The sequence below is a fragment of the Pongo pygmaeus genome, chromosome 2 (assembly GCF_028885625.2).
Source record: "Pongo pygmaeus isolate AG05252 chromosome 2, NHGRI_mPonPyg2-v2.0_pri, whole genome shotgun sequence".
In the NCBI taxonomy this organism is placed as follows: domain Eukaryota; kingdom Metazoa; phylum Chordata; class Mammalia; order Primates; family Hominidae; genus Pongo; species Pongo pygmaeus.
In genome coordinates, this window is record NC_085930.1 from 66,082,805 (window position 1) to 66,101,016 (window position 18,212).

General features: G+C 41.7%; 1 protein-coding gene across 3 annotated transcripts in view; it reads left to right on the forward strand.

Annotated features, from left to right (window-relative positions):
• The window catches only part of TAMM41 (TAM41 mitochondrial translocator assembly and maintenance homolog), a 57,971-nt gene extending 41,404 nt beyond the window's left edge, over positions 1-16,567 (forward strand). For 2 of the 3 annotated variants that reach the window (XM_054481305.2, XM_054481306.2), the window contains one exon: positions 15,174-15,309. In XM_054481305.2, coding sequence (XP_054337280.1) covers positions 15,174-15,250 — 77 coding nt within the window. In that variant the 3' untranslated portion in view covers positions 15,251-15,309. Of the gene's footprint in view, positions 1-15,173; positions 15,310-15,905 lie in introns of those variants that run through there. The other variant, XM_063661719.1, reaches the window with a different exon arrangement.
• The last annotated feature ends 1,645 nt before the right edge of the window (positions 16,568-18,212 follow it).

Genomic DNA, 18,212 nt, shown 5'->3' on the forward strand with positions numbered 1-18,212 from the left:
TTTAGAAGGGAAAAGAGACGTGCTAACAGAAATTTGCAAGAGAGGGAGAAATAGCACAGAGGTAGCCCAAAAAGGGGAGTGATCTTTCAACCTAATTCTAATCCCTGGGTTTGAGATTGCTGGGGAGCTGGTGTGGTCACACCTCTCAGTGTCTCATAGCCCAGCTGTTTGGATACTCCTCTGAGCATTTGGCCCTCAAGGACCATGTTGCCCTCCTGAATCACTGGAAAGATTCAACAAGGCCAGGCGTGGTGGCTCACACTTATAATCCCAGTACTTTGGGATGCCAGGGTGAGAGGATTGCTTGGGCTCAAGAGCTCAAGACCAGCCTGGGCAACACAGCAAGACCCTGTCTCTTTAAAAATAACAAAAATAGGCCAGATGGCGGTGGCTCACACCTATAATCCCAGCACTTTGGGAGATCAAGGCAGGAGGATCACTTGAGTCCTGGAGTTCGAGATCAGCCTGGGCAACATGGTGGAACCCCGTCTCTACAAAAAAATACAAAAAATAGGCTGGGTGTGGTGACTCATGCCTGTAATCCTTGTACTTTGGGAGGCCGAGACAGGTAGATTGCCTGAGCTCAGGAGTTTGAGACCAGCCTGGGCAACATGGTGAAACCCTATCTCTACTAAAATACAAAAAATTAGCTGGACGTGGTGGCGCATGCCTGTAGTCCCACCTTTGAGAGGCTGAGGCAGGAGAATTGCTTGAACCTGGGAGGCGGAAGTTGCAATGAGCCAAGATTGTGCTACTGCACTCCAGCCTGGGCAACTTTGTCTCAAAAAAAAAAAAAAGCGCTTGGCGTGGTGGTGCGCACCCGTAGTCCTGAGCCCAGGAAGTCGAGGCGGCATTGAGCTGAGAACGCACCACTGCACTTCAGTCTGGGTGACAGAGTGAGACCCTGTCTCAAAAAAAAAAAAAAAATTATAATAATAAAAATATCGTATAAATTAAAAGTTTCAACAAAGACTTAGTAGCACTTGTGTCACATCTGCTGAACTAAAGATTTTCCTACCGTTTGGGTGCATGGCTTTGCATTTCCAGTTAAGATATTCATTTAATCTATGTTCCTACTGGTTTACTCTGGCAAGACCGAAGACGAGGTACTTTTGTTTGTTTGGGTGATTCATGCTGTTAATCTGAATTTTGCATGATTGTCTTTCCCTTGCCATGATCCTCATTGGGTGAGGCTTAATGATTTGTTTTGTTGTTGGCATCCCATGCTATAAGGAATTATTGGAATTATTAGAATTATTGTTAATTATTTTTCAGTTGTGACAATGGTGGTGCTATGGAGCTTTTTAAAAAATTCCCTTTCTTTTAGAGATGCATACTAAAATAATTCCAGATGCAATGATATGTTGTCTGGGATTTGCTTCAAAATAAAACATGGCAGAGGGCAGTGGGTAATAGGTAGATGACACAAGATTGGCCATGAGCTGATATATTGTCAAAGCTAGGTAAAGATGCATGGGGCTGTTTTATACTCTTCTGTCTGTTATTTAAGTTTGAATTTTTCTCTAATAAAAGGCTGAAAAAGATCTTGACACCTTCAACCTGAAATGAGCCTTTGGTCCTCTTTCCACTCATTATTTCCACTCACCAGCAGAGGGCAGTTGATCACAGAACCCACAGCTCAGCTGTCCTTGTGGCCCTGGAGTGCTGATGCTGCTTCCCCTAAGTGCTTACTGCTTGCTTCCCCTTCACTTTTTTTTCTTTTTAATTTTTAAAATGTTTAAGGAATACAAGTGCATTTTTCTTACGTGGTGAAGTCTGGGCTTTTAGTGTACCCATCATCACCCAAATAGTGAACATTGTACCCAATAGGTAATTTTCCAACCCTCACCTCCTCCCACCCTCACACTTTTTATAGTCACCAGTGTCATTCTATTCTCTATGCTCATGCATACACATTGTTTATCTCCCACTTAAAGTGAGAATGTGTGATACTTGAATTTCTGTTTCTGAGTTATTTCACTTAGAGACGTGGCCTCCAGTTCTATCCATCTTGCTGCAAAAGACATGATTTCATTCTTTGTTATGGCTAAGTAGTATTCAAGGTGAGATATAGATGTAGATATACACACATTTTTGTTATCCAGTCCTCCATTGTTGGACACTTTGGTTAATTTCATATCATTGCTATTATGACTAGTGCTGCAGTAAACATACAAGTGTTTTTTTTTGTTTTTGTTTTTGATGTAATGATTTCTTTCCCTTTGGATGTATACACAGTAATGGGATTGCTAGATCAAAGGTTAATTCTATTTTTAGTTCTTTAAGAAATCTCCATACTGTTTCCCATAAAGACTGTACTAATTTAGATTCCCTTCAACAGTATAAGCATTCCCTTTTCTCCACATCTGCACCAACATCTGTTTTTTGTTTTTTGTTTTTTTGTGAGACAGAGCAACAGCCTCGCTCTGTTGCTCAGGATGGAGTACAGTGGCACGATCTCACCTCACTGCAACCTCCACCTCCTGGGTTCAAGTGATTCTCGCCCCTCAGCCTCCTGAGTAGCTGGGATTACAGGTGTGTGCCACCACACTTGGCTAATTTTTGTATTTTTAGTAGAGATGGGGTTTCACCATATTGGCCAGGCTAGTCTCAAACTCCTGGCCTCAAGTGATCCACCCAGCTCAGCCTCCAAAGTACAGGGATTACAGACATGAGCCACAATGCCCAGCCTCAACATCTGTTGTTTTTTTGACTTTTTAGTAATAGCCATTCTGACTAGTATAAGATGGTATTTCATTGTGGTTTTAATTTGCATTTCTCTTGTGATAAGTGATATTGAGCATTTTTTTCATGTATGTTGGTAGTTTGCATGTCTTCTTTTGAAAAAATGTCTATTCATGTCCTTTCCCCACTTTTTAATGAAGTTATTTTTTTTTCCTTGTTGAGTTGTTTGAGTTCCTCATAGATTCTGGATATTAGCCTTTGTTGGGTGCCTTCTTCTGCAAATATTTTTTTTTCCCATTTTGTAGGTTGTCTTTTGGTGCTCTGTTGATTGTTTCTTTTGCTATGCAGAAGCTTTTTAGTTTAAGTCCCGTTTATCTATTTTGTTGTGTTTGCTTTTGAGGACTTGATCATAAATTCTTTGTCTAGGCCAGTGTCCAGAAGACATAGGTTTTCTTCTAGGATTTTTATAGTTTCAGGTCAGACATTTGGGTCTTTAATCCATTTTAAGTTAATTTTTTTATATGGTGAGAAGTTTGTGTCCAGTTTCATTCTTCTGCATATGGCTATGCAGTTTCCCCAGCACCATTTATTGAACAGAGTATCTTTTCCCCATGTATATTTTTGTTGACTTTGTCAACAATCAGTTAGTTGTAGGTATGTGGCTTTATTTTTGGGTTGTCTATTCTAATCTGTGTGTCTGTTTTTATTTATTTATTTATGTTTAGTTTTTTGAGATGGAGTTCCACTCTTGTTGCCCAGGCTGGAGTATAGTGGTGCGATCTCAGCTCACTGCAACCCCCACCTCCCGGGTTCAAGTGATTCTCCAGCCTCAGCCTCCCGAGTAGCTGGGATTACAGGCACACACCACCAAGCCCGGCTAATTTTTGTATTTGTAGTAGAGATGGGGTTTCACCATGTTGGCCAGGCTGGTCTCGAACTCCTGACCCCAGGTGATCTGCCTGCCTCGGCCTCCCAAAGTGCTGGGATTATGGATGTGAGCCACTGGGCGCCCAGCCATGTGTTTGTTTTTATATCAGTACTGTGCTGTTTTGGTTACTATAGCCTTGTAGTATAATTTTAAGTCGGATAATGTGATGCCCTTGTTCTTTTTGCTTTGGATTGCTTTGGCTATTTGGACTTTTTTTTGGTTCCCTATGAATTGTAGGATTATTTTTTTCTGATGCTATGAATAATGATATTGGTAATTTGATAGGTATTGTGTTGAATCTGTAGATTGCTTTGTACAATATGGTCATTTTAACAATATTTATTCTTCCAATCCATGAGTATGGGATATTTTTCCTTCTTTGTGTATCATCTACAATTTCTTTCATCAGCATTTTGCAGTTCTCCTTATAGAGATCTTTCACCTCCTTGGTTAACTATATTCCTGGGTTGTCTTTCTTCTTTATTTGTGGCTATTATAAATGGGATTGCCTTCTAGATTTTGTCTTCAGCTAGATTGTTATTGATGTATAGAAATGCTATAGATTTCTGTACATTAATTTTATATTCTGAAACTCTACTGAATTCATTTATCAAATCTAAGAGTTTTCTGGTGGAGTCTTTAGGGTTTTCTAGATATAAGATAATATCATCAGTGATGGGAATAATTTGACTTCCTCTTTTCCCATATGGATACTTTGTTTTGTTTTTGGAGACAGAGTCTTGCTCTGTTGCCCAGGCTGGAGTGCAGGTGCAGTGGCGTGATCTCAACTCACCACAACCTCCATCTCCTGGGTTCGTTCAAGCAATTCTCCTCCCTCAGCCTCTCGACTAGCTGGGACTACAGGTGCATGCCACCATGCCCGGCTAATTTTTATATTTTTAGTAGAGACAGAGTTTCACTATGTTGGCCATAGTGAGGCTGGTCTCAAACTCCTGACCTCGTGATCCACCCACCTCTGCCTCCCAAAGTGCTGGCATTACAAGCGTGAGCCACCGCGTTTGGCCTCCATATAGATCCTTTTTACTTTTTCTCTTGCCCAGTTGTTCTTGTGAGAACTTCCAGTATTACGTTGTGTAACAGTGGTAAAAAGGGGCATATTTGTCTTGTTCCAGTTCTTAGAGGGCGTGCTTTCAACTTTTCCCTATCAAGTATGATGTTAGGTGTGGATTTGTCATATACGACCTTTATTATGTTGAGGTGTGTTCCTTCTGTGCCCAATTTGTTGAGGATTTTTATCAGGAAAGGATGCTGAACTTTATTGAATGCTTTTTTTTTTTTTTTTTTTTTTTTTTTGAGACAGAGTCTTGCTCTGTCACCCAGGCTAGAGTGCAGTGGTGCAATCTCAGCTCACAGCAACCTCTGCCTCCTGGGTTCAAGCAATTCTACTGCCTCAGCCTCCCGAGTAGCTGGGACTATAGGCACGCATCACCACACCTGGCTAATTTTTGTATTTTTAGTCAAATCAGAGTTTCACCATGTTGGCCAGGCTGGCCTTGAACTCCTGATCTCAAGTGATCTGCCCACCTCGGCCTCCCAAAGTGCTGGGATTACAGGTATGAGTCACTGTGCCCAGCCTATTGAATGCTTTTTCTGCATCTATTTAGACGATCATGTGGTTTTTGTCCTTAATTCTGTTTATGTGATGTATCACATTTATTGATTTGTGTATATTGAACCATCCTTGCATTCCTGGGATAAATCCCACCTGATCATAATGTATTCTCTTTTTGATGTGCTGTTGGATTTAATTTGCTAGTATTTTGTTGAGGATTTTTGTGTCTGTGTTCATCAGGGATATTGGTCTATAATTTTCTTTTTTGGTGGTGGTGTGTCCTTGTCTGTTTGGTACCAAGGTGATAGCGGCCTCACAGAATGAGTTAGGGAGAATTCCCTCCTTGATCTTTTTAGAATAGTTTCAGAAGGATTGGTATTCATTCTTTCTGTGTTTGGTAGAGTTCAGCTGTGAATCCATCAGGTCGTGGGCTGCTTTTTGTTGTTGGGAGATTTTTATTAGTGATTCAATCTTGCTACTACATTACTGATCTTTTCAGATACTCTGTTTCTTCCTGGTTCAATCTTGAAGATTATGTTTCCATGAATTTATCAATTTCCTCTGAGTTTTCTAGTTTGTGGGCATCTAGTTGTTTATAATAGTCTCTGATGATCTTCCTGTGGTATCAGTTGTAATGTCTCCTTTTTCATTTCTGATTGTGTTTATTTGTATCTCTTCTTGTCTTGTATCTTGTTTATTTGTATCTCTCTTGTCTTCTTAGTCTTAGCTGGTGGTTTATCAATTTTGTGTACCTTTCAAAGAACCAACTTTTTTTTTTTTTTTTTTTTGAGTCAGGGTCTGGCTCTATCGCTCAGGCTACAGTGCAGTGGCACAATCATGGCTTACTAGAATATTTGCCTCCCAGGCTTAAGCAATCCTCTCACCTCAGCCTCTCGGGTAGGTGGGACTACAGTACACACTACCATGCCTGGCTAACTTTTGTATTTTTTGTCAAGATGAGATTTTGCCACATTGCCCTGGCTGGTCTTGAGCTCCTGGAATCTTGATTTGCCAGCCTCAGCCTCCCCAAGTGCAGGAATTACAGGCATGAGCCACTGTACCTGGTCCCAACTTTTCATTTTGTTGACACTTTGTATTGTTTTTTGGTCTCTATTTTATTTAGTTCTGCTCTGATCTTTGTTATTTCTTTTCTTCTGCTAACTTTGAGTTTAGTTCTTTTTTTTCTTGTTCCTTGAGGTATGGCATTAGGTTGTTAATTTGTGATCTTCCTACTTTTTTTGTAGACATGTAATGCTGTAAACATTAGTAATGCCCTCTTAGCACTGCTTTTGCTGCATCCCACAGGCTTTGGTATGTTGTGTTTTCATTTTTATTTGTTTCCAAAAATTTTTAAGGTCAGGCATGGTGGCTCATGCCTGTAATCCCAGCACTTTGGGAATCTGAGGTGAGTGGATTGCTTGAGCCTAGGAGTTTGAAACCAGCCTGGGCAACAGGGAAAAACCCCATTTCTACAAAAAATTAGCTGTGCAGCTGTGCATGGTGGTATGTGCCTGTAGTCCCAGCTACTCAGGAGGCTGAGGCAGGAGGATCACTTGAGCCAAAGAAGTTTGAGGCTTCAGTGAGCCATGATTGCACCACAGCCTGGGTGACACAGTAAGACCCTGTCTCAGGGGTCTCAGGGGAAAAAAAATCTTCATTGACCCAGTGATTAAGTGATTATTTAGGGGCATGCTGTTTAATTTCTATGTATTTGTATCATTTCTGAAGTTCCTCTTATGTTAATTTCTAGCTTTATTCTATTGTCTGAGAAGATACTTGATTTTGATTTTTAAAAATTTGTTAAGACTTGTTTTGTAGCCTAATGTGTGATGTGTGATCTATCTTTAAGAATGTTTCTTCTCTCTTTTTTTCTTTGTTGAGACAGGGTCTTGCTTGGTTGCCCAGGGTGGAGTGCAGTGGTGTGATCATGGCTTACTGTAGCCTTGACATCCTAAGGTTAAGCAGTTCTCCCACCTCAGCCTCCTGAGTAGCTGGGACCACAGGCACGTACCACCATGCCTGGCTACATTTATTTTTAATCTTATTTTTTGTAGAGACAAAGTCTCCCTATGTAGCCCATGCTTGAAGAATGTTTTATGTGCTGATGAAAAGAACATATATTCTGTAGATGTTGGGAGGAATGTTCTGTAAACGTCTGTTAAGTCTGTTTGGTCTAAAGTCCAGTGTTTCTTTGTTAATTTTTTGCCTCGATGGTCTGTATAGTGCTGTGAGTGGAATGTTGAAGTCCCCCACTGTTATTGTATTGCTGTCTGTCTCTTTCTTTAGAGCTAGTAATATTTGTTTTGTGAATTTGGGTGGTCCTATGTTGGTGCATATATATTTAGGATTTGCTATACCCTCTTGGTGAACTGATCCCTTTATCATTATATAATGACCTTCTTAGGCTTTTATTTTTTTTTAACTGTTTTTGATTTAGAGTCTGTTTTATTTGACATATATATAGTTCTCCTTTTGATTTCCTTTTGGATGGAATATCTTTTTCCACCCCTTTACTTTCAGTCTATTTGTGTCTTCACAGGTAAGGTGAATTTCTTGCAGGTAGCATATAGATAGATTATGTTTTTTTAATCCGTTCTGCCAGTCTGTATCTTTTAAGTGAAGCATTTAATCCATTTACATTTAAAGTTAATATTGATATGTGAGGTTTTGTTTCTGTCGTATGGTTATTTTCAAGTTATTTTATAAATTATTTGTTTTCTTTCTTTTTCTCTTTTTGTCCTTGTGTTTTGATGAAATTCTGTCATTTGATTTCTTTCTTTTCCTCTTTTGTGAGATTGTTTTATAAGAACTGTGAGTTTTATATTTCTGTGCATTTTTGTGATGGTGAGTATCAATGTTTTATTTCCATGTTTAAGACTCCTTTGAGCATTTTCTATAGGGCTGGTCTAGTGGTGACAGATTCCCTTAGTATTTGTCTAGGAAAGACTAGTCTCTTTCATTTATGAAGCTTATTCTAGCAGGATATAAAATTCTTGGCTGACAGGGTTTTTTTCCTTCAGCACTTTGAAAATGCTATCCCATTCTCTTCTGGCCTTTAAAGTTTCTGCTGAAAAGTCCACTGTTAGTCTGATGAGGTTTCCTTTATGGGTGACTACATGCTTTTCTCTTGCTTATTTTAAAATTGTTTCTTTTACTTTCACTTTAGACCTTCTGATTATAATATGCTATGTTGAAGTCCTTTTTGCAGTGTATTCAGCTGGGGGTCATTGGGTCTCTTGTATCTGGATATCTGACACACTTGCTAGACTTGGGAAGCTTTCATTGATTATTTCTTTAAATAAATTTTTCTAAACATTTTAACCTCTCTTCCTGCTCAGCTTTTTCTTCACTTCTAATTATGCTACATTGCATTGTGGAAGTCCAGAATGACAGAATGTATGTTACCTCACACTGAGGTGACATAAAGCATGGAAAGTGATGAGCACCCCTTCAGATTCTGTGGGTTAAATGGCCTTATGCTCTGGCTTCTTTGTTTATTATGGCCAAGGGCTGTGACAAAGGTTTCCTAGCATAGTGCTGAGGGCAGAGGTTTGTGAGCTGCAGAGACTAGAGCTCTAATTACAGCCTAACCAGCGTGACTTGGGCAAGTTACCTAATTTTTCTGAGTTTTAACTTCATAGGAATAATTATGGCTGTTGGCTTGACTGTTGTTGGTGTATTGGAATGCTGGTGATTTTTGCACATTGATTTTTGTATCCTGAGACTTTACTGAAGTTGTTTATCAGCTGAAGGAGCTTTTGAGCTGAGATCCACCTTGCTCTTTACGAGTCCTTTTGTTGTCATCATAGCTGTTGTTGTTCTGCCTTACTTTTTCTAGGTCCTTCTCCCCAAAATTTCTCAAGTTCTGCCTCTGTTCAGTTTTTCAGCCAGCTCGTATGTCATCTGTAGGATGAGAAAACCCTAGGATATTTGGTTTACTTTTTATTCTTTTGTAGCCATTACCCCTCCTCCCCTGTGCAACCTCCTACTCATAAATGGGAAATAATATCACATGAGAAATGAAAATAAATATTCTTTTTGTTAAAAAAAAAAAAAAAAAAAAGGAAGATTTGGTCTTCCCCTTAGCCAGCCAATACAAAGGTCAAATTCAGTTAAATTCCGGGAATCCACTTAGTGAAGGAGCTAAGCTTGGGGTCAGAGGATAGGGTTTTGGGGTTCTGAATTATGCATTTCTTCACTCTGTGACTATGATATGTTATTCTCTCTTCTGTGAGGTGGTGGGAATACTAATACCCAACTCACAAGGTGTTCCGAGGCTTACATGAGAGCATCCAGGGTATTATCCAGAGGTGCTTTATAAATTTAGATGAATGTAGATCTAAATTTCACTCTATTCCTACAAAAGATGGAAGCCAGGCATCTATAACCAGCTCGGAGGACTGCCCTTCCTAGTAAACACTGTTGGATAACATGGCAGTATGTCCTCAATGCGGTCTCACTGATGCTTTGTCTTTATTAGTTCCCTTGAAATTCCCTGACGATCATATACACTCATGTTCAAATGTGACTAGAGAATTGCTTCCAAAACCAAACACTGTTTTCCTTTTACTTTAGCCTGGGAGTTGATTATTTAGCAAATCATTTTAATTTCCCTTAGACTGTGCTGCTAGTAGAATAACATCATTCTCATCAGATCAGCAACTGAAGCCAGCTGGCTTAGGAGTACCAAAAGACTATTTAGCCTCCTAAAACTTGCCTGCTCTTCCTTTCATGGTAGCAGCAGATGACCTCACATCTCAAACTGGCAACAAAAGACCAGCTAAGCAACTGCATATTCGAGCAGCAGCCTTTTATAAAGTTTCTAACTGAGTGGAGAGAAGGGGAACTGTCTGAGTACACTGGTGTGGGAACAGGTAGGTGAGAAATGAGGAAGTTTAGTGATCAGATGGAGAGATAAGCAGGGGCCAAACAAAGACTTTAAAAGCCATGTTAAGGAATTCAGGGTTTCTTTTGAGGGCAGAGGGAAGTCACCATAGGACTGCAGAAAGACTACTGTAGTTAGAGTATAGAGATCAAATGGAAGGGCAGTAAAACTATTGCGAGGGAGACCGAATAGATATGGCTACAGCCAGTCAGCTGAGGAGTTACAGCAGCCTGAACTCAGGTCATTGCAGTTCAGGCAGGAAAGATCACCGTGTTTAGAAGGGAACGACTGGGTCTTGGTGACTAAAGCGATATGGGACATGAAGGAGGAGTCAGAACTAACTCCCAGGTTTTTGGCCTGGGAAGCAGTAGAGCCATTCATTCCCTGAGCAGAGAGGGAGGTTGGGCGAGGATGATGAGTTTAATTTTTAAATCTTATTTTTTCCCACCTGACTTTGTGGTCAATCAGAATTAACTCTGAGGACAAATACCTGTTTACCTCTCTAGCTTCAAAAGATTCAACTAAACTAAATTAACAAGACAGGTTCAGTCTTGCTCCTAAAAGGCATGCCTCAGTTGATCCTTACCAGCCTTTTCCGGGGACACAGCAGAATGGATTAGTCATTATCCTCTGCTTCTGATTTCTTACATCTGAAGCATTTCTTCCATTTGTTGGTACCTATATATTTAAATTAGAAGAACACTGGTGCTCTGATGCCGATTTGCTTATCACTTAAGCCTGTGAGTTCTTAAAATAAGTTGTACTTTTGCCTCAGAAGAGATTTTCTTTGTAGGTATATCTGCTTATGGTTGGAAATGAACTGGAAGGATGTTTTGGGGATACTAATTTTATCAAAGGTCTGAAACGTAAGATTATGGAATGGTAGAGATCTTTCACAGCCTAGCCATATTTCTACCTCACATTGTTTCCTGGAGAGTTTGTCAGTAGACCCATCTGTTTTAAGATCACACGGGGAGTTCATAGTCTTATGTGTTTATTAACTTTGCTGTAGGTCATGTGAAACAAGCTGGAAATCAGAAGAGAAACCTTAGGAGCCATATAGTGACATAGCTTTCGGCATGCTTCTAAAACAAAATCCTGACTTTAGATTGTAACCAGAATTCATAATGACTAGCTTTAGGTAAATAAGGATCTCTCTACAGGGGATGCATCTAAAGAGATGTTGCATTTTTATCCACTGGGGAAGGAGTGAGCAGAATTCCTAAATCATCATCCTTTCCTTTAGAAAGAGTAAGCTTAATGTAATCTGGGCACAGTGGCTCACACCTGTAATCCTAGCACTTGGGAGGCTAAGGTGGGAGGATGGCTTGAGGCCAAGGGTTCAAGACCAGCCTGGGCAACAAAGCAAGACCCCATCTCTACAAAAATAAAATTAGCCGGGCCTGGTGGCACGTACCTGTAGCCCCAGCTACTCAGGAAGATGAGGAGAGAGGATCTCTTGAGCCCAGAAGATCGAGGCTCCAGTGAGCTTTGATTATGCCACTGCACTCCAACCTGGGCGACAGAGTAAAAAAAAAAAAAAAAAATTGAAGAAAGTAAGCTTAATGTAGACCAAGTAGAAGTCTATGGATTGTGGACTCTGTGAGGGCAGAGACCATAGCTATTGTCTATACCAGTATCCCTAGCAACTAGTTCAGTGTCTTGCTTATACAGGTGCTCAATAAATATTTGTTCTATGTGTGACCAAATAAATGAAATATTCTAAATTTTCTGGTAGTAGGAAATATCTCCATATAGATAGAAAAGTGCAAAAATCATAAATCTGATGAATTTTCACAAAGGGAACACCTCATAGACCTAGTGCCCAGATGAAGAAATACAGCCTTTCCAGTCCCCAGTACCCCTCATGCCCGTCACAGGCATTGCTTCTCTGAGAGTAAGCAGCAGCCAGACTCCCAGTGCCACGGTTCTGTTTTACCCATTTTTTAACCATGTATAAGCATGTCCTCTTTTGTGTCTTTCCCTGTTCATTTATAACATAGGGAGATTCATTGTGTTGGGAGTAGCAGTGGTTCATTTCTGCCCAGTGCAGTATTCTGCTGTGTGAATATACCGCAATTTATCTATTCTACTATTGATGGATACTTGGGCTGTTCCCGCTTGGGACTATAACAAATAGTGCTGCTGTGAATATTTCTGTACCTGTCTTTTGGTGGGTGGGTGTATGCATTCCTGTCAGGTAGGTACTGAGGGGTAGAGTTCCTGGATGATAAAGCATGTGACTGTTCAGCTTTAGTAGAAACTGCTAAACAATTGTCCACATTTATACTTGCACTGGCAGAGCTTCTGTTGCAGCACCTCCCTGAATACCTGTATAGGTCTTTTTCATTTCAGGCACTCTAGTGGGTGACTAGTGGTATCATATTGGGCTTTTAATTTACATTTTCCTCATGACTGAGGAAGTTGAGCATTTTTCATTTGTTTATTTGGATATGCTCTTTTGTGAAGCATCTATTCCAATCTTTTGCTCATTTTCCTACTGAGTTGTCTGTTTTGCTTACTGAATTCTCTCTGTAGTCGGGGCACAACTCCATTGTTGGATACATGTGATGTCAAAATCCCCCACTCCGTGGCTTGTCATTTCACTCCCTTTTTTTTTTTTTTTTTTTTTGAGATGGAGCCTTGCTCTGTCGCCAGGCTGGAGTGCAGTGGCGTGAAGATCACTGCAACCTCCACTTCCCGAGCTCAAGCGATTCCCCTGTCCCAGCCTCCCAAGTAGCTGGGATTACGGGCACATGCCACCATGCCCGGCTAATTTTTTGTATTTTCAGTAGAGACGGGGTTTCATCATGTTGGCCAGGTTGGTCTTGATCTCCTGACCTCGTAGTCCACCCGCCTCGGCCTCCATAAGTGTTGGGATTATAGCTGTAAGCCATGTCATTTCACTCTCTTAATGGTGTCTTTTGGTGAAAAGAAGTTGATAATTTCATGTAGTCCAATTTATCCATTTTGTCTTCTATATGTTTAGCAGTTTTTTGTGTCCTGTTTAGAAAATTTTTGCCTATTCCAAAATCATGAAATTTAAGTTCTCCACCTCTGTTGAAATTATAATATTAAGGCAGAAAAGACTCTTCATTCTGATCTGTTGGTTCTTAGCCTTTTGCAAGTCCAGGATCCCTGTGAAAATCTGACTAGAACTCTGGACGCCCTGCACAGAAGTGCACATATGCACACACAGTAGATTTTCCTGCAGTATTAGGGAGTTCACAGACACTCAGACTTATCTGTGGACCCCTTGTTAGAGAACCCCTCATCTATTCCAACCCAGTCATTTTACAGATAAGAAAATTGAGGCCCAGGGAAAGGCCACTGTTAGTTTGTGGCCCACCTGGGACTAGAGTCCAGGTCTCTTGACTCCGATTTTAGTGCTCTTTCTAACAGATTTCCCTGCTGCAGTCTTTCTGAAAATGCCTCACTGGCAGAACCATGAAAGGGAGAATGTTTTAGTCAAGGGAGATTTCTGTCCACTAGCAGCAAAAAAAAATGGCTACATGGTGACACTCTTCTACTTTATGTATTTACCTTAAATGTTTAAGCTCCAAGGAACTGCTTTTTGAAGTTGAGATGGGAATTATCATGGCCCATGCATCCTCCTCTAGCTGTGACTCAGTGCCCTGGGGTTGCTATATGAACCTTTCCATGTACAACTACCTGTATTCTGCTTGGTCTTTTGGTTGGTTCTGGCTGGAATTTTAAAAACCACCTTATATAATAAGCTTCTAGTCTCAGTGCTGAAGTGGGTGGGGTTTACCAGAGTGGTTGCTCCAGGGAGAAAATTAAAAGGGGTGGAGGCAGGGAAAGGAACTCTTGAGTTTGTTGACTAGGTTATGTTGGTTTGCAAGTAGTCAGCTCATAGACAAACGAAGCCGGAGTGTCTAGAAGTATTCATTAATGATTTTACTGCTCCCCTGCCACTGTCTGCAGTGGTCTTTTCCAAGGCTCTAAGTGGACTAAGCAGTTTACAGGTAACAGGGCCAGATATTTTCAAGCCATCACTCAAACCCCAGTGCTAGGCATGTCCAGAGCGAAACCTGTTACCTTGTCGGCATGCTCACCAAAGTGCACTGCCAGGGGTGTGCACTTCACGCTCATAGCACAGATCACAGTTTGTGTCTCACAGTGAAAAAAGACTGTTCATATCTTTGGGCCACACCCTGAAACACAAACTGAATGATTCCACCCTCAATACAAAGGAAGTTGAGTCCATAATAGCATCCACAAATAGGATACTCTTAGATCTGACAAATAACACCCATTTATTTTATTCCATTTTTCTTCTTTCCCCTAAGCCCCCGGAGAACCTTTCTCCAGTTTCATCACACACTCATGACTAAGTAGGTGGGGGTGCTAGGGGGCCAGCTGTCCGAATGAGGCACGTTTGTCTTGTCATTTCAAAAGCTTTTGCAGAGCACCTGCTGTGTTCTGGGTCCTGTACTAGGTGACAAGGCCACCTAGGTGAATAGGACAAGGTCCCTGTCCTCAGGAAGCTCCCAGTCCAGGCAGAGGCATGGGTGAATTGGCCCACACGTACTGCACAGTGTGTTGAGTGAGCACAGATGCTGTGGGGCCACCCTGTGGGTCCAGGGAAGCACTTCCTAGAGAAGAAATCCAAACAGGGATTCCAAGTCAACGAGGCAGAAAGTGATGGGAACAGCACTTGTCATAGTCAGACAGGTGCCTTTCACAGTGACATAGAAACAGTGAGGTGGGGTTGGAATTTAGGCCTGAGAGAATGGGGACCCAGTGGCATACAGAGTTTTATCCTTGTCCTACCTTTTTGAAAGAGCTAAATTCAGAGGCTGCCAATATGTTCATAACTCAAAAGGATCACTTATCCCAGTAACTTAGGAACCGTTGGCATCCATATCCCTAAATCGGAAAATGCCGAAATCAGAATCATTTCCCCCTACATTGATCACAGTGACGTTTAATCACCTTCAGCTCCCTGGTCTCCTAGAGCCACTGGTCAGCCCCTCACTGCCCTCCTCCAAAGACAAGTCTCTGCTCAGAATGTCACTGAAACTCTGAGCATCCACTCAACAAGCCTCCATTTTCTTACTTTCTCATCTTTTCTCTTTTAGGCCTGAAGAAGTCAGTGATTTATAGTTCACTAAAACTGCACAAAATGTGGAAAGGGTGGCTGAGGAAAACATCCTGATTTGCTTGCTTTTATATGTGTTATGTATAGATGAATAAAGTGTTTGATCCTTTTTGACAGAACAGTGTTTGTTACTTTTACCCATTGCTTGAATTCGAAGATACCCTGGTTTGTATAATACTTGGTTTTTTAAATGTATGCATCAGACATTTACTCAGTTGGGACCCAAATATATTAGGGGGCTTAGCATCAGAAGAAAAGAACCCTCTCCATGTACAAGCCATGTGGGTCCTGCAGAATAGCTTTGCCTGTCCTGCATTCTGTAGGTACGTGAGAGTCAGACATGACAAATTGCATGTATGCTGTGAACACGCAGCCCAGGAAACTTACAGGGTGAGGAAGCTTGGCTTTCTCTGCCTGGCTTGTTATGTCTCTAGTCTCCATCCTGTTGACTTGTTTTTTTTCCAACAGGGGCTCGCAAGTGTCACATCAACATTTCCCTGGATTTAGGCTTTCTGTGTTTTTCTTTGTTCTCCACTGAAGTGTATGGCAGTGACTTTTGGGTTAGGAGCCTGAAACAGACACCTTGCAGAGCCTGCCTTATTGTAACAGTTAGGATGTGTTTGGGCAACAGGAAACCCACTGCAGAGTGCCTTGAACAACAAAGGACAGAATCATGCACCCCAGTTTCTCTCCATCTCTCTGTCCTCTGCAGTGTTAGCATCGTGCCGAGGCTGGCTTTGCTCTGTCATGAGACTGCTGGCAGCAGCTTCAAGGGCTGTGTGCTTCCAAATCACAATTGGGAGCCACAGAGAAGACTCCTTTCAGATGGCGTCTTAGAAAAGCAAGAAACCTTCCCAACAGCCCCTAGCAAGCCTCTCTTTGGTTTCACGGACGCTGATTGGGTGACGTGCCCATCCCAGGGCCAGTTAATGGACAAAGGATGGAACTAAGCTGATAGGCTCAGGCCTGAGCCACCAGCCCCAGCCCAAGAGGTAACTTCCCTCCCCTCGGGCTCACAAGCTTCAGAGAAGGAGTAAACACTTAAATGGGAATTGAGGAGGAAGGGCTGTTGGGAAGCAACCACCTCCTCCCACCTCATCCACCTAACAAGCCATACGAATCTATCTGATTGAACCTCAGCTTGTCTTTTTTTCCTGCAAATCGTCTTTGTCCCACCTCACACTCTGTATTTCCATTGCCAAGTATTCTAGTGCAGACCCGTAGGCTCTCTTGTACATTTGAACAATCCCTTGTCTACTTATTTTTTGTTTACTATTGAGTTCAGCTCATTCTAACCCATAGCATAGTGAAGAGTGCAGACTTCAGATTCAGCCAAACTGAGTTACATCTCATCCCCACTACTAACCAGCTATGTGATTTTGGGCACGTTATCGAGCCTCTGAATAGTTTCACCGTCTGTGAGATGGAAATAACATTACAGACCTCTTAGAGTTGTGCTGGTCTGTGCACTCACCCCTGTAGAACACCTGGGTAGTGCCTTGTGCCTAGCATTGAGCAAATAGTTGTTGCTGCTGTGGTTCCTTTGTATTATTGGTTTTGTTACTATTTTCTTTTTTTTTTTTTCCTTTCTTTCTTTTTTTTCTTTTTTTTTTTTTTTTTTTTTTTTTGAGATGGAATTTCGCTCTTGTTGCCCAGGCTGGAGTACAGTGGCATGATCTTGGCTCACTGCAACCTCCGCCTCCTGGGTTCAAGCAATTCTCCTGCTTCAGCCTCCCGAGTAGCTGGGATTACAGGTGCCTGCCACCACGCCCAGCTAATTTTTTCTATTTTTAGTAGAAATAGGGTTTCATCCATGTTGGCCAGGCTGGTCTTGAACTCCTGACCTCAGGTGATCCACCCGCCTCGGCCTCCCAAAGTGCTGGGATTACAGGTGTGAGCCACCGCGCTTGGCCGATTATTTTCTTCTGTAAGCCTTTTTGTTTATTTGTGTAAGTTTTTTCGTTAAGAACCCAAAATAGACTGGGCATGGTGGCTCATGCTTGGAATCCCAGCACTTTGGAAGGCTGAGGCTGGAGAGTTGCTTGAGCCCAGGAATTCAAGAGCAGCCTGGGCAACATAGCGAGAGCACATCACTACAAAAAGTTTTTTAAAAATTAGCTAGATGTGGTGGCACATGCCTGTGGTCCCAGCCACTTGGGAGGGAGGACCACTTGAGCCCAGGAGGTCAAGGCTGCAGTGAACTGTGATTGTGCCGCTGTATTCCAGCCTGGGCGACAAAATGGATTCTCCACTGCTTATGCGATACGAATTTTTCCTCAGCCTATTCAAGACCCACTATAATCTGGCTTTATTTTACTTTAACTTCTGTCCTCTATATCTGATAGAGCTTTTTATATTCCCAAAGTAGATACTTTACCAACTAGATACTCATTGGAGCACAGAACACCAGGGTCACTCTCCAGGCATGGAAGCTGAGGCCTCTGGAGAGGAAGTGACTGCCTGGGGTCATAACATATGTGAGTAACATTGCTTGGGCTTGAACCCTGGCCTCCAGACTCCGGTGTAGTGCCTTTTCTCACACAGCCTGCAGCTTTCACAAATGATGAATACTTGTGTCTTTGTGTTCCACTGCCCGTAGATGTATTCTTCCTTTTCCTCAATCTAAGGTGATTTGTCAAAAAGGCATATAAGGAGGAGAGGTAAGACTTTCTCTGAGGAAAGTGGAACTCTTCAGGGGTAAGTAGCTCTTCTCATTCCAGAAGGCTCAAGAAATAAATGTATTTTGGTTTCACACCTAGAGTTGGTTCTCAACTCTTTCCAGCTGTGCCCTTGGTCAAGTTGCTAAACCCTTCTGAGCCTCAGTTTCTATATCCATGATGTAGGTATTCTTACACTCATCTGTCAGGTTTGGTGTTAGAATTAAATGACATAACATGTAAATTACCTAACGTGGTTCTTGGCACATCATGATAGTATCTCTGCTATCCAGTTCAGATGGTGAGTTTAGATGGCATGGGATAGTCCCTCATATATTAGTCAGTCTAGTCAAGAAAATGGA